The sequence below is a fragment of the Argiope bruennichi genome, chromosome 9 (assembly GCF_947563725.1).
Source record: "Argiope bruennichi chromosome 9, qqArgBrue1.1, whole genome shotgun sequence".
Classification (NCBI taxonomy): Eukaryota; Metazoa; Arthropoda; class Arachnida; order Araneae; family Araneidae; genus Argiope; species Argiope bruennichi.
The window spans coordinates 57,750,378-57,772,848 of record NC_079159.1 but is presented as its reverse complement, the minus strand read 5'-3'; the positions used below and the strand labels follow the sequence as shown (position 1 = coordinate 57,772,848).

The following is a 22,471-nucleotide window of genomic DNA, read 5'->3' as shown; positions in this document are numbered from 1 at the left end:
CGAATTTTTTGATACTTGCAATACTTTCTTCTATACTTTGTATAAGAGAAAGTAAAAATATAGGGTATTATTATGTACTATTCACTGATCTCAATACTTCGAATTTCACTGAGACACGAAATGGTGGAAGAATTTTTAAGTATATAAGATTGTATGAAAATATTAACATAATGACTCTAATAAATAAACAATTTTTCTCAGTTCTAACTATTCTAAGATGTAATGCGGTTAGGCTTAGTTCAAACCATAGATAAAAATATTATCTTTGATTTTCAAAAAAATTCAAAATTCAAAATCAAAATGGAGCTGCCGCTAAAATGTAAAAGTATATCAAAAATTTTATTTGGATATTATTATTATATACTGTTTACTGATCCCAATATTCCAACTTCCATTTAGAAAATAAAAAAAAAAATAGATTCATTATCTTTAATAATAATGAATACACAACGGGGAATTTTAAATACTTGCTTTTATACAATGCATTATAAATTATGATGACTATATTTGTCCACTTTTTTGACTTTTACAAAAATCGCATCGTTTGCAAGAAAGCTATCCTGCTGAAAGAAGTTAAGTCCACAGATCATATAGAGGGTGATGCAAGATTCAAAATATAAAATGTTACAACTGTAGGCAATACAAACCCTTATATAAGAAAATGTGACTGGAGGTTGATCTACAGGAGTTTTGTTCACTAACATAGATTTCGGTGCTAATTATCCGAATATCCGAATGCAAATAGAGAACTTGCAACAGTTGAAGAATTCTGAGATTGCGGACATCCTGTATTGTTGCAAGAATCTCCATTGGTTTAACAAATATTCTTAAATCCTCTTATTCTCGAGAAAAATTCGCCAATCTAAATGCCTTCACTTTGAACTTTACATTTTTTTAAATGGTTAGAACTGGAGATGTGCACTTATTAACCAAATATAAGTAATAAATAGCTTTCATTTACTCCTGACTTACAATTTCCGTCTCTTCATATGTCCTCTAACTCATATGGATGGCATTTACCATCATACATTTATAGATGATTTTAGTCTGTTACCATTCTTACTACTCCCCCCAACAATTTATACTTTGAATTTTTATTCAGTCTGTATAGTAGATATATTCTGCTAAGTTTTCCCATCCAAATTTGCTGTTAGATATGCTGCTCCAACGATGATTTGCTTTGATGCATTGATTTGTGACTGTCAAGAAATTAAGGCTGTTTTCTTCAGCATCACAGCAATAAATAAATAGAAATTCTGCAGCATGTTTCATGTACAGCAGATTTCTCACTTACCAGGTATATATCCCATGTAATTAGGTATCACGCCACATTTCCTGTACGGCTTCACTTCCCTTTCTCGAAATTTAAGCCTGTGACATGATGGTCGTGATGTTTCGTCTCTTCTTGAGTTTCCATGCGATCCACCAGAAGAATAAGAACCATAGCTAGCTGTGGAAGACTGCTTTGTAGATGGGTAGTGACTCCTTCTATCACTTTCACAAACGCCACCTTGAGCGCAAGAATTACAGCATGCTTTGGAAGCTTGCTTGGAAAGTTTGTAGACGTTTCTTTGGTCGCTTTCGCAAGGCCCACCTGCAGAACAGGAACTGCAGCAAGATTTCAACGGTTGCTGTAGAGCTGGGTAGTGGCTTCTTCTTTCATCTTGGCATTTTCCGCCTGTGAAATATGAGGAATAACAGGACTTTGATGATTGGTTGTCTTCATGATACTGATTCCGATTGTAATCGCCATGCGGTACATTTAGAAACATCTAAAAGAGAAATACAAAAACCTCTGAAGTCTTCAAGGGAAAAGTAATTATAAAGATATTTTATAACACAAAAAATATTTTGTTACTGTAAGACGAAATAAATTTTTTTTTCCATTCTCATCTAAAAACGTGTTAAGTTTGATTCATTTATCTTCTACAATCAACTTCAATGCCATATAATCTATACATAGTATAAAATGAAGTCTCCTGAAAGTGTCTGTATGTTGAAACCCCAAAAACTCTAGAAATATTTTGTAGGGCATTTATTGGGGAATGTTTTAGTATATTGAAGTCATATCAAAATAAAAAAGGAGTTTTATAATTGCGATTTTAATTATTTTCCTATTACGATTCACACATGCGTAAAGCAGCAGTCTCTATGCTTTGCATTTATCCACGCGTGAGCGGAAATCTCAAATTTCGCATGCGCAAGTAGCAAGAGCTGTGGTATTCATATTCGATACATTTCTTTGTTTACGTCTGAGTTTAAACAGCGATTCAAATCTCATTATCCCCAAAAGAAGGAAATTCAACCTTCGCTGGAGCACATTAAATGCCAAAACGCTTCGTTTGTTGTGCGATAGTGAAAATGTAGAGGAAAGAAACGTTAGGTTAGCAAATATCAGAGACAGAAGGTCTACACTTTCTTCAAAGGAAAGTCTTCTGCTGAGCGAAATAACCGTCTGTCTTTAAATCGCACTACAGTTGAATTACAGAGATATAATGAATCTTGCCTATCTGCTGACAGAGAAAGACATTTAAATTTGAAACACAGGAGAAGTGAAAGAACAAACGTTCCTGATATTTGGTCCGAAAAGGAGTACACTGCTCTGAATTTCGATCCATGTGTGGATTACAGAAATGATGCCTCGGTTTCAATAGGAACAATGTCTATAGTCTTTCCATATTATTCAGCGTTAGGAACAGCTTTGATATGCAGTCATTTTCGCCAAAAAATAATTTATCGCCAAATTTTAGCGAAATGGCCAAATGTGGCCAGAACGGCAGTAATAGGTTAACGGTAGCAAAAGTGACACCGAAAAATTGCCAACCTTGTAAGGCGCAAAATGACTGTATATCAAAGCTTAGCCCAGCTTTAAAATGGAAAGATGAATCAAAAGGCATCATTTTAGCAGTCTACATATGGAATAGCATTGATATACAGTCATTTTCACTCCAAAAGTTTATCTCCAAATTTTAGCGAAATGGCTGAATGTGGCGCGAACGGCAGCAATAGCGTTTCCAATCTAAATGTTCCGAGGAAGGCTGCAGCAAATTAACGAAAATATAGAAAAAAAAAGTCAATGAATGCAGTAAAATGAAATGCATGCAAAAAAATTTAATCGAAAATAATGAAAGTAAGCAGAAAAAGTATGTGTAGCTGGAAAAAAATCAAGAGAAATGATCAAGGAAAGATCGAAATACAGTAGCATACAGTAACATAAAAAAATTTCAGCCATGCAACCCCAAACAAAGCACCACTAAAAAATTGCCTTCTTCGTAAGGCGCCAAATGACTGTATAACAAAGCTTAGCCCTAAATATTTCTGAATATGTGCTATAAAAAATTGTTTTGTAGTTATTTTTGATGATTTCTAAATAAATTTTTGATTCCGCATGACATTCCCATGCATATCAGGTGGAGACTAGATTTAGGTCTGAAGCTAATTTTTCCTCATAGATGTTATGCCACGGGCAACGCTGTGCGGGTACTGCTAGTGCAAAATAAATCAAAATGAATACCCTAATTCCAAAGCTCTACTTTGAAAGTAGATGTTGTTTTTATTTCAAATATATACATATCAAGTAATAAGCCAATTTGAGATTAGAATGCAGTTTCAAATTTTATAATCACTGGACACAAGGACAATTCCTGCAGAGGCACTACGGATTTGCGATACTCCCCACATTTTTCAATTAATAAATCTAATCTAAAAAATCTCTAAATTATTTAATGTTGTACAAAATATCTAAATCAATCTATTAAGAATCTGATAACAATTCCTCCATATTTTTCAATGCACACAGGAGACTTCATTAGCACAAGATATTGTGCGATATCTCTAGAATTCTGAATGTCGGAGAATATCATAACAATATTGTTGAATGTTTAGTGCTGATAGGGAATGTAGATAGGAGAATGTAGAATTATAAAGCCGAACAAAATGAGTTTGTTCCCTTTTTAGACAAGGAAATTTGGGAAAGCAAGGTGGTATTGCCCCAACATAGGATTTTCTTCCCTTATCGATATGATAGAGGCTGTGTTTTCAAAGTTTTTCAATAACAAGAACTTTTTCTGAAGCTTGAAATTTGAGTAAAAAAATAATTAAAGATTGAAGGCTAATTATTGATAAATAAAAATTATTAGATTATTAGATTTTTTTTCAAATGTAAATGAGCAAGTTACACTCTTTCATTCGTTTTAACTTTGCAGCTTCCAACTTTTTTAACTACAGTGGCGCGAATAAAGAATACATAAAAAATAATCGCAAATATTGTAAAATCTCAGTTTTAATTAAAAATTAGTAATTCCTTAAACACAGATTTGTTGTTAAAACTTACCTACATTGGTCAGAAATCTAATAAAATTATTCAAAATTAATTAACAAACATTTAATTTAAGTTACGAGTTGCGCTTTAAGGGATCACTGTTCATGCTAAATTATAGTAACTCTAGGGCTACAATGCACAAGCCATCACTATTAATACCAATTTCTATAACGGCATTGCACGTCTGAAGTTTAGCAAGAATTGTATTATGTATTTCATGTAGGCCTTATAATGAAACAAGGACATAATGAACATCTTTTTGATTCATCTTAAATTTAAAATTTCAATATATGACTTCTTATAGTTTAAATAAATACAGCAACTACTGTTGAACATCAGTTTTGAATTTAGGGTACATATTTTCACGAAACGTTGTATCAAGAAAAAACACACTTCTTGATGTTAAGTCAATAATTAGTTAACAACAATTAATTGCAATTTAATAATAATTAGTATATATTAAATTGCAAGGGAAGAACATTTAACCCAAGATCACACATTTATGTAATTTAAAAGGAATTACTTTATACTTTCATGATTTACTAATATATACATACGAACAAGACATTCGTAGATTATCATTTTAATAGGATTCTTCTACTAAATTCCGATTTCAAATGCAAAATATATCTTCCTATCTTAAAACAATAGAAGAAACCAAATATTTGGGAATTTTTTTCAGTCTATTATATATATCTAACATTGCATGTATTTTACAATTAATGATTTTTCATTGCTTTTTCTCAGAAGAAAACTATATTAAACCCACCTAAGTAATCTTTTAATCATGTACATATATTCATCCAAATAACTTTGAGATAAATCACGATAATTATCTAAACTTTTTAAGCATTTTGCAATAAGGTGATATCTAAAATGATTTGATAATTCCTGCAAAAGGAATTATTTCATGATACTAACCAGAAGTTGAAAATTCTCTTTAACTAATAAAATTGTCCAAAATATTGTGAACAATAGAGATTAAAGCATCATCATTATAAAAAGATGCAAGATTCCTAAAAGACAGATACAACGATGACTAAAATGCAGGAAAACGTTTTGAAGTATACACAATGTGTCTGTTCTAATCGTGGGGCAGTAACTAATTTTCTAAATTGTGAGAAACAAGCATATACTTTCAACTTGAAAAGTGCTCTAATGATATGGTGTTATATATTTTATTGTTTAAATGAACAAGTGAATATACAGTAGAAATACTGATTAAATATACTGATTTTATTAAACAAAATTATACAGTCCACCCTAATCCTTTTAAACAGATTTGAAAAAAGAATTTTTGGCACATTAATATTTTAAATCAAAAAAGTTCGACACTTCTGTGCCTAAACTGACTGAAGTAAGATTTGACTTGTATTATTTTAGACCATGTGTTGATTGGCGGAATTTCCTCGAAATTATCATTAAAACGGTTAAAAGTCGTCTAATTAATTCTGTTAGCTTTATTGGCAGAAGATTGGAACATTTCTGTTTAAAATATCAGTTTGTCAGGAATGTTTCACTAAGCATGATTAATAGAATCGAGAGGTTGAATAATAATTTAGAATTCTTCTATATAAAGTATAATTTTTTGCGTCATTTAAAGCAGTTTTCGTAATTGGTATTATACCTATCCTTAACGGTTTAAAAATTTGCTATGTTTCATGATTAGAATGGGCAACCTGTGTATTGAATTCAACTAATTTTATTTTTCTATGAGTCATTTCTGATTAGGTTAAGCTTATTCTACCCACATGCACTTATTTATATATTTAAAATAGTAAAACCAATGAACCAATCGACTAGCCTTTCCACAAATCGTTTGCTTTCGTCGATTTTTATTTCACGTGAAATTTATGACCTCTAGATATGTCATCAATCGAAGACTACCCTCCAAACCCCTCTAATTTTGAGAGAAATCGTAAAAATTCTTAACACATTTTTCATGAGGAATGAAAGTTCGCAAGCCACAATCAAGATAACGGTCACGAACATTTTTGTTTCATGCGAATTTTCATGGCTCCTAGATACATCATCACTATTTGTCTACCTTTTGTCTCTCCATTTAAATAGTAATTCTTAATAAATACTCTGCTATTCAAAGTTTATTGACAAAACTGAATTAATCTTATTAAAAAAGAAGGTATTCTGATTGATTAACTATACAAAATAATGATACAACATTCTGATTGATTAACTATGCTTGCAAACTGAAAAAATCAATTATCAACAAAAACTGGCGAAATCAGTCGAGTTGTTGAGGAATCTATTAAGGGAGAATCTATTTAAGATTTATTTTTCAATGTCTTTAAAAAAAAGGTGAAAGAGAAGAGAGAAACTTAATGATGCATTAGGGGTGATGAATTCATATGAAAGGAATTTTCATATGAAAGGAAAATGGTTGAAATCGGAATATTGTCTAGATGGTTAGCGGTAATATTTGTTAAATTATTTTAAATATAAAAATAGTAGAAAAACAGCTGGTCTCTGAAGACGATTAGTAAATGCTAAAAATCAAAATACTTACATTAATATCATAACCATCGCCTTGTTTGCTGCAACGGTTATCCAGACACGGGGAACCAAATTCACTGCAACTAAGGGGATACGCTTTCAGTGGACAACGAGCATTGTCATACCTTTGATCATCTGTTTTACAAGATGTCCATAAATTAGTTGGTATGTGACCTATAACATGCAAGCAGAGTAAGCACCAGATATTAGGCAACATGAAAGCCATTGTTAGCTAACCATTTGATCATGTCTATTATTGACGTTTAACCTAATAATTCACGAAAAATCAGCTTTTTAATTAATATCTTTAGGGTTGAACTAATTTACTCTGCTTGCACCTCATATCCAGTAAAGTAACATCTCTATAGTTCAATAAAATGTAAGCTTTGAATGCTTGCTGGAGGGAAAAAAATCATTCAGCATTTGAATATCCTTATTTTAAGAGCCAAATCTCTGAATTTTAAAAAAAATAAACGATATTCTCGAATTCTATAAGGTATAGCACCAGAAAACACTTTATTGATTGCACGTGAATAGTTACTGATTCAAAGGCCTAAAAGGTTTCGCTAGGTAATCTTGAAAAAAGAAAACCATTAAATAAAATAAATTGTCTTATGCTAATAAAATTAGTCAGTGTATCGACTTTTTTCATCATAAAAATATCGTTGTACTTATATAATTTATTATCCTAATAAATATCTGGTCTTTAATTACTTGTTTCATGCAGGATTTACATTAAATAATTAGATGCAGCCTTCCGTATTTTATTACGCAATTTTAATTTTCCTCTAATTGATTGCATTTCTTAATAAGTATGTGAAGGTTTTGTTTTCTAGATTGAGATTTCGGTGATATTTAGGTAATTTTTCGATGCATAATTACGTTCAGTATTTTCATCTGGATGAAAATATGAAAACTTCTAGCATAAGATCAAATCCAGTATAAAGTAAATAATTGGTTAAAGTGCAGAATAGTTGAAGAGGAAAGGTTTTACTATAGTAAGAATCCAAATTTTAATGATTAAATCATGCAATGTTGAATTATGTACAAATGGTATTTATTTTTCTAACATTATTTTAAAATACAAAACCATTACACCTACAAAGAAAAAAGTAGTCCTATTATTTAAATATCAAAACACCTTGAAGAACCGAAATTAAGTCACAAAAATCTATCAATCAGTTTTCTATAATATGTTGAAGAACAGAATTTTCTAAATATACTCTACTGTTCAAAAGTTACAAGAATTTCCCCCCACAATTATTCAAAATAATTATCCTAATATTTTTAAAAATGAGGTATCATATTATTTTCAGAATGGTCAATGTAACAATAGCATCTGAATTATTTTAAATTCCCTGAATTTGAAATAATTGAAATGACATTTGAAAAGTGGCATGTTTTAGGAAAACGTAAAAATGAACGATTTTCTTGCTTGCCATTTTCATTTACAGAAGGCAGTTCTTTGGAGAAAATTATCATGACATCAAAAATGAGTTATCGCTGTCATTTAGATGAAGAATTAAGATGGAGATCATACTGTATGTTTGTCGCTGACCAATCTCAAATCGAAGGCAGTCGATAAGTAAAAGTATCTCCAATGGTATCCAGACTTCAGAATTAATTTTAAACTAAATGTGCCATCACTAGGAAGGACTTCTGCATTTGTCCAAGTGCTATGATACTTGTAGAAAATTATCAATTCATGGAAATAAATTCATGACTAACGTCATAACTAACGCTGAAAAATCTCAAGCCTCTCTACTTCGAATGGGACTATAGTTTCAAAGTAAACTGCCAACAGATATCTTGCCGAGAAAAGTTTTTAATCTCGATGATCACTAGATTCAATCTCCTTAATACATCACAGAAGAGAACTATGCTTTTTGTTGAGGAACATCAATTTTGGATACAATAATGTTCGGACATGCATTTTTCCTTGAGTAATTGAGATTTGATGCATGATTATTTGAAAATGGTGATATGGAGATTGTATTATTCCGCTAGTATTCTTTCAACATTAAGGAAATCGATCACTTTGAAGAAAATGGAATATTTGTACGTGTAGGAATCATTTGGGGCGATCATACATCTCTAGATATCTTTGGTGCGGGTTCTGTGACCGTTTAATGGCATATAAATGTGTTTTCTTAATACTTCTACTGGAACTAGTGTCGAGGATTTTATTGTAGGGGACAACATCAAAAGTCGATTCTCTAGTGAGAAGCCGAATGGGATGTATAGCCTTATAATGGATTACAATCTCATAAAACTTTGTAAAGCTATTCTAGATGTCTCACTCTCTATTAGAGGTTGATTCTGAAAATAAAAAGTTTCGTATTTTGGTCATTTCTAGTCTCATTTTATTATCCAAAAAATAACTACTTCTTATTATGTTATTTCACTGTTAGCTATTTAATAGTATTGACCATATGTGTACAAAATTTCATTGCTATGAATTGGTTATTCTTCAAGACATCACACATTTCGTGTTTCCAGCCAAAATTTTGAATACCAGTATAAAAGAATTTAAATCAAATATTTTAACGTGAAGATCTGCGTGCCACAAATGAAAATCTTGTGAATTTTTTTACCTAGTTATTTTGATATAGTATCTAATTTCAAATTCTTAAATGATGAATAAGGAGTAATACTGTCTTTGACAGCAATATTAAATCATTTTGGCAAAATACTTACAAAAACATCAAAATAATTTATACAGAAAAGTATAAAAATAAAAAGCGCAATTAAAAAACTTGCCGATGAAATTAGAATCGCTGAAAAATCCCCTTCCTGACAAGTTTTAATTATGTTAACAAATTTTAACAGACATAATAGTTGACATAAATATATGCACATTTGTTAATACAAGTAGTGGTTATTAACATAGATTCAAATTTAATGCCCTGTTTCTTTGTTTATAAAGTGAAAACTGTATCCTTTTTTTTACGTTTACTTGTAATGCTAAAAGAAGTCGGAAAAGTAGACATATCTAATGATTCCAACGAAAATAAATAAAAAGATCTAATTGATCTATAAAATTCTATAAAGAATTATTATCTGTTATCATATAAATGGCATTTTCTTACTATGAGGAAATAAAATCCGTTGCAGAAAATATTATTCTAACAGGTATTGCTCATAAAATTTTGAATTATTTTTACTTTCCCGCATATGTAGTATAGAAAAATTATAATCATCAAAAAATTCGAACTCGAGATTTCGACGAATCTCCACGTTTTAGAAACTCTGAGTCCTTTTTTTTTTTTTTTTTTTTTTTTTTAGAAAATGTCTGTTTGTTGGTCTGTGACAAAAATAACACAAAAAAACTTTGAGCTGGAAGATTGAAATTTGGTATACGGTGTTTACATTAAATTATCACATTTCTATCAAATTTTGCGTAAAAATCTGTTCAGAGGAAGTCCGTCTGTTCGGCTGTTCGAATATAAGTTAACAATAATTGTAAAACGAAGAGAGCTAGGAAGATAAAACTCGGTAAACAGATTTAATATCTATAGTATAACCTATAAAATTTTGTGTTCCTAGTGTTTATTATAGAAGCAGCATCGAGTCATGTGTGGGTAGCCAGTGTAGTAGTGAATCGGTAGTTGGATACAGCTAAAGCGAGGAAACAGTGGTGAATTGCAGGCATTTGGAGAGACCACAGAGTGTATCTACGTAGATTCCCTTCTCCTGCTGAATTTTGTCTGGCCACTTTGTGTGCTGTGGTTGTTATTACTACCGATTACTATTTATGGGCTACTGTTTGTTGTAGTGTGTTGCTTGTGTTCGTGTTGACTACATATTTGTTGTCTGTGTATTCGTTTCTTTGTGTTAAATAAAAGTCGTCATTCGTTATTAAAGGACTGTTTCTTCATCGACTAACAAATCGAAAAAAAAAAAAACCCGAATTCAAAACAATATGCAGTTCAAACAGACAAATAATTAAATACTTTACCAGTGTAACCTGATGCATAGTAAGGCATGGCATCATAAGCGGCATATTCAAAACCGTCTCCACTTCGATTTGCATCACCACCTTTCTGCATGTCATGCCATCTCATAGCTCCAAGGCGTCCTCCAAGATGAGGTTGTTCTTGGATAGCATCGCGTGTGGATTCGGTATAGTTCTGTCCAATACGGTGAGCCATGTCCGGGCAGAATCCCGTGTATCTACGTTAAAAAGATTGTTTTGGTAACAATAATAAACGCATTTAGATATTCCGACGCAAGACTTAAGATAAATGTTTTCTCGTCAAGCACGTCAAAGTTGTGCCAATCGTCCAAAAACTCGTCAAAAGTCCGACATTTAGGGTGACATTAAAAAATTCCATGGTTATATCTGGCGAGAAATTTTCTCCAAATAATTTAATTTTAAGTCTAGCCCTCATCTAATACGTGTGTATTAACTGCATTTCAAAAATCACCGAAAAATTGCCAACGATGCGATATTAGTCCATCCAATGATATGTGCTGACGACTAAAATTCGCCTATGGCCTACGGTGAAGTCAAAAACACTCCAATGGCCTATGGTTAATACACAAACACCAATCATTTTTATATGCAATTTCCCCCTAGTTTGAATGAATCGTCAATAAATGATTTCAAAATTATATAGATCAAATGATTTCAAAAGTATATCTAATCTAATCAGATATTTCCCTTAAAGCTTAAAAAGATTGTTATGTGATTAATTTTAAATTCAATAAACAACTTCAAAATAAATGTTGTTGTTTTTTTAATTTCACCTGTAGGTGAAATATTTATTAAAATAAAATATTATTTTTACAAGTGTTTCATTTTCTTAGTAATATTGAAATAATTGGTGAAATTTGCAAAATAAAATTTTTGTAGTTACTAAAATCCATTTTTGCACTTGAAAAAAAAAAAGATGCATTAATATAAATATATATTTACCCGCTGATATAATAATTTTTCTCCATGCTTCCTTGTAACAAAACTGATTAAATTTAACTTTTACATATAGTTTCTGTCTTGAATAATTTGGTTAAAATTTAGATTTAATTTTGAATAATTTTGATTAAAACAGGGTCAAAATAACATACTTATATCTGAAAAATTATTAACTAAGGATGAAATTAAAGAGAGGCAATTAAGAGTTTAGATAATACATACTATTTTGATATTTGGTCACGAGAAAAAAAGTAATCTTTTCTCTTTTGCTTTTACCAAAATATATCATATTACAAAATGTGCAACTGCTTTCAATCAGGAATTTCAGTACAAATATTACATAATTTGTTCATAAAATGTTGCTTGATAACATAGTCACTCAACATAAAATATAGATTGATTAGCTAGTTAGAAATATAGCGAAAGTAATGGAAGCTATATCTATTTTATATAATGCTTAAGATTATTTTTTATTTGAGTTCAAATGAATTAATTAAAAACGCTCTTAAATGTTTTAGATTTCGCTCAATAAACTTGAATAATCATTTAGTAATTTACTATCTAAAAACGTGAATCTACCTGTTGACAAACCAGATTAATTATTGACAAGCTTGGGAAAAATTTCTAGGGAGAAAAAATAATAAAAGAACAGTATTAATAAACCCGTAACGTTCAATAAGCCCTTATGCTATTATTATAAACAATATGTTTTATAACTTATTTGTTGTTAATTTCATTTAACTAAACGCGACCTTTCCCCATCATATGGACAATAATTTCTCCGTGGAGTAATACAAAAAAAAAAAATCCTCTATTATTTTACTTATCTAATTTTTATATAAAAGAAAACTTCTCTAGCAATTCGTTTTAGTTAAATTAGTCATTTAATTCAATTTTAAGAAGATAAAATATAAAAACATTTCGTTTATTTTTACCATTTTTATATACAAAATGTATTGATATACAGGCATAAAAAAATTGTTTGAACTAACTTCTAGACAATGAAAATGGCATAATAAAGTCATAATGGCATAGGAATCTATGTTTGCAAATACTGCACGGATATATTAGAAGAGGCACAAGAAAGGAAAATGACAAAGGATAAAAATTAGGGAAATATTCATAGCACAAGAAATAATAGATGGAGTTTTGAATAATTACGTTTAATAATATCGTGTGATAAGTTCGATTGATTGCACTGTTAAAATGATGCATGCTTGAAGACTATGCAGCACTGATCGCCAGGCGAACGCACTTAATTATTTTATTATTTGAATTCAAGGACCTCAGAATATCCGAATGCCCAAGTTTCTCTTTCAAAGATAAGAAGCATTCCCTACGCCTTAAAAACCACAATGACAGCCTGTGTTTCTTGAGGGTTGACATGCAAAAAAAGATCATGATGATTACTAAGCAAATGTATGCTCAGTCAACCTTTAAGAGTTCTCAAAAATATCCCTGTTCTCCAAATCCATATGCGAGAGCACTTTTAACGAACAAAGTAAGCGCCACAAGTATTCAATCCATCATACGAAACAAAAAAAGGAAGAAATTTCGCAGTAATATCTCGGGCTAGCCGTAGTTTCAATGAATTATGATGATGAGAAAGGAATGTTCAAGAAGTACCTGGACGACCTTTAATTCTAAAGAACCTTGTAAAAATTACCTAAAGAACATGATTTAACTGACAAAATAGATATACCTAAAATTTGGTTCACCTTAGTTAAAAGTTACAGTAGCACTAAAACACAAAATAGGAGAAATAAAAAAAAAGAGAGAAATTTTACTCAACCGTTGATAGACTCTCGTCACACGTTTAACTCCTACATTTTCTCATGCCTTAGTTGGGGTTAGATGGTGTTGAAAGAGTTGAACTAATCTAAACAAGCAGAGCATTGACGATAATAAGTTTCTTTTCGATGGGCGTTTTCATAGGTCTGCGCGAGCTTCACTGCTTTATTAGTGCTAGGTATTTTTTCAGAATAGTACTGATTTCCTTCAGGGTTTTTATAGTTTCTTTGAATGCATTGTGGTCTTCTGAACTCAGGAGTACCGTCTTTTTCTCTGACTTTTCTGGCTTTCTTTTTCAGGCTGAGGCTCTCACATCTAGCTATTTGATGCTAGCTGTTAAGGTTCCAGCTAATTTTCTGTTATCGAAAATGTTTGGGACTGATTTACAGCCTCTCCAGGAGGCTAGGTGGCCTGTTTCATGAGAGTTGATATAGACTGGCTTCTGAGTTTCTTTTTCTTTGATACGGCAGTCTATGATAGTATGCTGTCCGTTATATGTTATGCAGCGGGGATTGCAGTTGCAATTCCGCGCTCTGTAGTAAAATCTTGCCCATTCATAGCAGATCATGTCTTTGGTTTTTCATCTATATGGTTTGATTTTCACATTTTTTAGTGTAGTACTTTTACGTTGATAATATCTTGTAAATTTTCGGTTTTCTTGCTTTCTACCAGGAAAATAGGATAACGCTCTTGTGTCAGTGAATTCTAAACTGAGAAGTTCTTTTCACTCTAGATTTTAATAATTCTAATTCTGAAGCCAATTCAGGCTTCATTCTGATTAATTGCCACTCCTTTGACAAATTTCAATTGTCTATTATCTGGGACTTATTTCAGGAATATCTTTTTCGGCAGGTATTGAATTAGTTGCCTGCTTTAATAGGCTGAATTCTGATATATTCGTTTTGGAGCTTATTCTGTATAGGAAATTTATAATTTAACAGCAACAGAGTAGGTAGGTTGCATATAACAAAATATGTTATATCTACTAATAATACAGAAGACAGCGGTGCACACGCATGCATTTGTATTTGTTGGCGCCTTATAGTGCAAATCATTAGACTTAGAGCTATCTTATTTAACATAGGTATATTCTGATTGGTGGAAATGGGCGTCATCGGAATGTTTTATTGGGAAAAATATTAATTAAGTAAAATTTTGGCTTTTATCCGTGATAAGTTTTTAACATATTATTACATAAAATTAATCTTAATATCATTTTAAAATTTTTCTTTTTGATAACAACGATTTGATTATCGTGCAAGTCTTTTCTTGAACTTGCCAAGTTTTTAAACACGTTCGTGCTTAATTTTCAACTATATTTTTACCTTATCTTTGCAATGAAATTCAAACCATTTTCATTATTTAGTAAAATTTTTAAGTACGCGATTTTCTCCCATCGTTAAAAGTTAAGGAAAAAAAATTCTTGCTTATTACTGCACAGTTTACATGAGGAATCAGAAAGTGGAATTACATTTCGCAAAAGAAAACAAGCAATTGAAATAAACCTTTATGATTCTATGAGGAAGGCTCATGTATATAGTAAATATAACAAGTGTAAGTTATTAAAATATTAGACAGACACTTTAAATATTTCGTTGCGGTTACCATAAACATCAACTTATACATCAAAGAATTAACTAAAATTAAATGCAACTACTATTCTTTGTAAACCAGCAGATCGCCAATGTTGCAAGAGTTCTATGATTTTTCAAGTGCAATAATTTCGCTGATGATCACATCATTACACTTTTATTATAATTACACTTTCAGAGTTGATTAAAATACTCTTTCTGTTCCTGGTTTCATGGACTGCCTCGTTACTTTGTGTTGAAGAATTTTTGACAAAATGTATGGTCGCAATGATGAATTGACAGAAAATGTGAAAAAAAAAATCATTAAAAAAAACATGGTAATATGCGTCAGTATACAATTATAAGTATAATTGTAAAAATTGTTGTATAATTATCAGTATAGTTCACCCGGAAAGCCATAATTGGTTGCTAAGCAATTTACCTAAATAAATTTCAGAATGACATATTTGAAAGAAGTACATCAAAATTAATTTACTCTATTACACAATTATTAAAAAATGCAGTTAATCCCAAAATTATTTAACTTTTTTAGTGAAGATTACATTTTCTCTTAAAAAAGCCTTGAAGTAAATCAATTACAAAAAATAATTTTTGCTGAAAGTTAATCAAAACTATTTTTCTCTTAGTCTATTTCAAAGGACTTACAAGAGAGGACTTATTTGGGTCCATACAGGAAGTATTCACAAAGACGTCATGAACTCTGCATGTGCGAGACGCACAAATGTCATCATAACGCACAATCTGAAAAATCAGGTAGGTTATGTTCTGCGTTGCTTTATAATATATTAAGCATTATATTGCCAACTACTGGTTCATTATGTTATGAAATAAAATCCACTGAAGTGCTCCCCCACCCCGGAATTTTCTCACATACTATGCTATAAAGATGTCATCTCTCCTTCCATTGCATAAAATTGTGGACATTGGGTACGGCCGTAAAAGCCATAAGTTTTCAGATTTTTATTTTTAGAATTGTGTGCATTATAGTATAGAAAGAAAACTGAACATGTATTTTGGATAGGTTTCTTTCAATTGATTGAAACCCAAATTTTATATATGTGCTCAAATATGAAAGATAGATTGAGCTTAATATAGCAACATACAAAGAAGAGGGGAAAATTAAATTCATGACAAAATATATGGAATGTTGACGGTTACGATATCAATAGTATTGAAAAATTTTAATCCATTTATTAAAATCTTTAACAGTGTTGGAAGAGATCAGAAACGATCCTTAAAATTTAATTACATTCATGAAGCAAAACTGAAATGTGTAAATTCAGACAACATGGTTTTAAAAGATCATTCATTAACCAGCTAGAGTAATCTCTCTATAACTTTCTTGCATTAAAGGTGTTATTCCGAGAACACCTTGCATAGTATTGGCGTACAATAGCTAGGAAATATTAATCTTTGACGTGGATTTAGCACTTTTACTGAATCTATCGTGTCATCCTTGCAAGTTATTTGGTGATCAATCCCTGTTGTGCTATTAATAGTATCCAAAAATCCAATTTGTGTTTCGGAAGCGTTTTTTCCACCCGAATTGAAACAAAAATTTGACACAAAACTATACTTGTAGTCGCAAAATCTCACACTAAATTTCGTTTTTTTCAGTTATCGCGTTTACATGTTTCTAAAAGTACAGACCGATAGACAATCCATGTTGGATTTGATTCCAATTTCGATGGGTGTCTAGACTATACTAGATGTTAATCTTGAATTTTATCGATCTAGAACTCCTTGTTTGTAATTATCGTATTGTGGTGAATGGCATATAAGCCAGTTAACAACTTTTCTACCCGAACGATCGTTTTGGTATAATTGTTTAGTTACTGGACTGCTAATCACCAGGTCCCAGGTTCTATCCTCACTCATTCCAATACCGCTTCATTGGTGACCTCGGACGATGAACCTTCAACCTTCATACAGCTGTTGTGGCGCCGTCTACCCGCAATCAAAGTCGCCAGACTCACTTGGCGCAGCAGCATCATTAGCCACACACTCTCGCTACTCAACTAGGGTACAGGCCCATTAAGACAACAGCTACTAAATATATCACCACTCAACATCCATATCTTTCGTCTCACCTCCGACTCACTGGAGGGAGAGTCTGTAGTGAATAGCATATAAGCCAGTTAACAATTCTTCTACACGAACGATCGTTTTGGTATAATTGTTTAGTTACTGGAATGCTAACCACAATGTCCCAGGTTCTATATCCTCGCATATCGCTTCAGTATAAACTTGCAATTGAACAACCAAACAGATAAACTTTCTCTGAACGAATTTTGCTCAAAATTTGACAGAAATCTACAAATTTGGTATAAAGACCATATAAAAAAATATCATCCATCTAGCTCAAAGTGTTTTTGAGTTATCTTTGTCACATACAGACAGACGGACATTATCCAAAAATGTGCTTTTCGAACTCGGAGAAGTCTAAAACGTGGAAATTTGTCAAAATCTCGAGTTTGACGATTACTGTACTGTTTCTATACTACGTATACGAGGAAGTAAAAATACAAGGCTGAAGATATTGCAACTACTAATCCAGCTCTAAATGGCTCGACAAATTCAACCAGTAGGAGTGATCTTCACGAAGCTTTTTCTCATATTCTGCAATAAAGGTCTTGTCCCTCATCTCAACCACGCATAAAATTGTGGACCGCGAATACCTTGCATGGTATTAAGAGAACAATAGTTACTAATATGGATATTTGTAGTGTATCTAGTATTTTTATGAATCTATCGTACAAATGTGTATTTTGGTCGTCCTTTTTTCGGATTGATTGTAACCGAAATTTAACATGGAACAATAGTTGCAGTCACAAGACCGCATATCGAATTTCTATTATTTATGTCATTGCATTCTTGAATTTAACATGGAACAATAGTTGCAGTCACAAGACCGCATATCGAATTTCTATTTTTTATGTCATTGCGTTCTTGAATTTAACATGGAACAATAGTTGCAGTCACAAGACCGCATATCGAATTTCTATTACTTATGTCACTGCGTTCTTGAATTATCCGGCTTGCGTTCATGAGAATGCACAGACGGATAATTTTCTGACAGGTTTTGTTTAAAATTTCATTAGGATCCGCAATTTCAGTTCTAAAGCTGTGTATCAAATTTCATTTGTTTAAGTCTTTGCGTTTTTGAGTTATCTTCGTTTTGTAGTAATCGAGTTCACTTGTACTCGAACAGCTAGACAAAAAAGCTTCCTCGGGTACATTTCGTTCAAAATTTGACAGAATTCAGCAAATTTGGTCTGAAGTCGATATTCTAAATTTCATCTCTCTAGTTCGAAATGTTTTTGAGTTATTTTGTTCACAGACAGACAGAAAGAATTCCAAAAACGTGTTTTTTTTTTAATTCCGAGACGTTTGAAACGTACAAATTCTTCAAACCCTTGAATTTGATTTTTTTTATCGATCACAATACTTTCTATTTGTATATTTGGTACATGAGAACATTAAAAAAAACTTATTTCTTAGGATATTAACTTCATAGAAATATCTTTATTACTGCTTTTGTCAGCATCATTATATTTTTCTGCTGGTTTTCGTTTTGTAAACTGTGAGATATAATAATAGTAACACACAGAATGCAGCGATTGAGGCAACCAATCCAGATGAATCAAGTCTAAAATATTTTCATCTCATATTTCAGATAAAAATTTTTGTTACTTTTTTTAAATTGACATGTTAGATTACCATTATTTTCAGTAATAAGCTTGTAATTATGAGTCATTTTCTTCTTCATTCTTCTTGTTATAGAATTGTAATATAAAATTTTAAAAGCTATGTGAGGGCTATTTTGGGATGGATGCCGTAATTTTCAGTCTTGATCAGATGATGGAAACGACAGAACCCAAGCCGTTCTTTTTCAAAATTCAGATATACACCAACGAGAGGAGAGTTGATTCCAACATATGCACCAAATCTACTAACAATGCGGTTCTTTAATCGGGTTTTCAACCTGGAAACGTCTATCTTAAAGGTTCTATCCTCAGCCTTGCGACAAGGCTGAGGATAGAACCTTTAAGATACGGTATGAAGAAAATTCTAGCGTATTGTAAGGTTAATAATAGATAAGGTTAAATGTTAGAAATTAATTATTTGTATAGATTAAAATGTGTAATATGTGAACATTTTAATGGAAAGATAACCTCTGCTTCTTTTTTTAATGAAAATTCCACAATATTTTGCCTTCTATTTAGTATAATCCCAAGACTGAATGATGAATGATGCCAAGTTTCTGAATAGCACTTCTTATTGCAGAATTGTAGAATGCACAATCACAATCCATTTTAGAAAGGAAAATATTGCAAATGGCAGTGGCTGGTCCTCCTACTTCTATTGGATATAATGATAATGCATTGCTCTGAATGCTTCACTTTTTAAATTCCTTAATACCAAGTTGTTTTTCTTTTGTAGGCAGTCGCATTCCCACACTACCACAAATAACTCAAACAGCTCCCAGGTTTAAAGAAAAACAAACCAGGGCATCAGTCAATCGTTCTAAAAGCTGGGATCGCTTAGAGGAAGATCAAAGAGAGAATTCGACATTTAGCCCCTTTCCTTCAAACTTAGGTGGCATGAAGGCATCCAACAGCCTCCCGTCACTTACAAACCCTTTTCCGAGAAGGGTCCCAGCAGCTCTTTTAGCAGCTATTAGCCAACGCTTGGGACCAGATGTCCACCCGGAGGACACTATTGTCATCGAAATGTCTGCGGAAAACATCGATTCGAAGATGAGACATGCCTTTACAGTACAAGAGCTTCAAGAAGTTGTTTTAAGGTACGAGGAACAAGTTGGACGCAAGGTGAAGCCCATTCCCTTGGAAAGTGTCTTGGATCCTGATGATGATGGACCCATCACTTTTGAAATTCGACATGGGAAAGAAAGAAATATTTTCAAGCTGCCAACGGGCAAACTGAAAGGCAACAAAAAATGGCAAGTTATATTTACAATTGGAAAAACTCAAAAGAATTTAAGCACTCTTCATGCCAAGTAGCTGATAGATGTTAAATTTGTGTATAGATCAGTTTTATAATGTATATGAAGAATATATTCAATATTCGTTTTTTTTTAATTCCATATATACTTGTTAACAATTGCAGAAATGAAAAAGCATCACCAACCGATGGAATCGAATTTTTATTCACTCGATTCAGGAAATGAATTACAGCACTTGTTACACATTGACAACTTGCAGCATTTTGTCTACTTGAAAATTTGTATTTGCATTCTGTTCTATCTTGCTCAAATTATTCAGAAACCAATCATTGTCTTTATTTTGTCAGCATACCTTAAAACATCTGAAAACAGCATATTATTTTCGTTACCCAGTATCTCTTTTCAATATTTTCTCTGATTCTGTTGCAAGTTTCATGCTGAATTTTCAAAATATTCTGTGTTCGTTCGTTATCTCCGCTTTTAAAAATTTGCTGTACAATACACAACACAAATACAATACATAAATCTATATCTCAAATTCAACCCCAGTATTCGTAAACCCAATTTTTCAAAAAAACATTATAAATAAATTTATTGCACCTAAATTTGATATTTTTTATTAAATACTAATTGACTAAAAAAGTGGCAAAGTAAAACCTTACAACCCCCCTTCAACAGTTCTTGGTGTAAGAATATGAAACAAAAGCGGGCCTTAGAATTAGTTATTGCAGAAATTCAAACATCAGTTTCAATGGTACAATTTCAAAACAGTACTAAAGCAGATTATAATATCAAAATCGCGCCATTATACAGTGCCTAAATCCTTCGTTTGTTCACAAAAATAAAAAGATATATTGACTATGGAAACAATAACATATTTCGTCAAAAGAGAGAAACATCAAGCTTGCGATCTAGTATTGTTGTGTGACACGAACATTATTCTTCATTTCCAATTTAGAAAAATTGCTTCGATGAATTATTTTACGTCACAAGTTTGTTTCCTGCATTTTGAGCAAAAACCTACGTTGAAGTCTAATAATACTATTAATTTGACAGGAAATACTATATTCCTCTCAAAAATTGGAACTGTGTTTTTTATTCTATGGATATTTACACGTGAGCCTAAATTTCTCTAGCTTGTTTGAACGTTTCCTCTGTATTCAACTAAAATAATATGGAATTGACAAGTGCACAGCAACATCTGCAGCATGATGTTGTATTCAAGTCTAAAACAAATTTGAACATGCTTTTTCTTATAATTCAAATCTTCGATACAACTTTAATTGCTATCTCTGGAATAAGTGTATCTTTGACTTTTCATTCTTCTTTTCTCCTCTTGTTATTAGATTATATAAAAAAAAATTAGAAAAAAAATCTAAATTAATTTTAATAGATAGATCGAATTTCATTTGTCCATTTTCAAATCGACACTTTCCTGCCTTATTTTTGGTGCAATATACATGAAAGAAAAAGGATATTTCAAAGAAAAAAACTTCATTACTATGATAACTTTCGGTCGAAACGACTGAAATGTCATTTAAAGTGAGCAATTCTGATTTTTCACTTGAACAATTAAATTTTAGGTTAACTTTCGCTATATAATGTTAAATATGCCAAATAAATTTGGTGATTTGACACCCTTCTAAAAGAAACTAACATGTATTTTAACAAGCATTTGAAGTTATCTCGTGTTCAAACATGGTAAAGAAGACACAGAGGAAAAAATGTTAATCAAATCTTTCACTATTCCATCTATTCCACCATTTCACTTTCATAACATTTGACATTTTTTTTAACGAAACTATTTTTCTCGACTTTCTGAATCAGTAATTCTGTTCCCAAAGGTAAAACAGGTATTTCCTGAATTTTTTTTCAAAACTATTTTTACCAGGATTGCTCTCAAATCCTCTGCATCTAGTCGAAAAAGCAGTTTTCATGTTGGTATAAGCGCATTTTAATGGTTCATTATTCTTTATTCAATTCATAAAGCATCTTCATTATATGTTATTATCTTTTCTGATCTTGTAGATCTTTTAGACAAATGTGCATGTTATGAAATTTTGTGCCAATTTATTTGTTGTGTGATGCCCTGCCTTGCATATATTGCATACATATACATCAATGATCTGTGTGCCAGCCACTACCTATATCTGTGTCAATAGGTTTCTGCATTACTGCCTGTGGCCTACAGGACGCTACTTCTGGCTTGATGATCGAGAACTGCAGGTTGATGACATCCGGTGGGAAGAAGTGCGACTCGGTCCTAGAGCCATTCTGATGCTGCCACCTAACTTTTGGAAATGATAAATTAATGACTTCATCATTTGTGTCACTTAGACGAAAGCAAATGCTTTTTGTAAACATACATCATGTAA

General features: G+C 31.7%; 1 protein-coding gene across 2 annotated transcripts in view; it reads left to right on the top strand.

Annotated features, from left to right (window-relative positions):
* The window catches only part of LOC129985277 (ankycorbin-like), a 93,858-nt gene extending 71,387 nt beyond the window's left edge, over positions 1–22,471 (top strand). For both annotated transcript variants that reach the window (XM_056095248.1, XM_056095247.1), the window contains exons 14-15: positions 15,757–15,883; positions 19,574–22,471. In XM_056095248.1, coding sequence (XP_055951223.1) covers positions 15,757–15,883; positions 19,574–20,154 — 708 coding nt within the window. In that variant the 3' untranslated portion in view covers positions 20,155–22,471. The remainder of the gene's footprint in view (positions 1–15,756; positions 15,884–19,573) is intronic.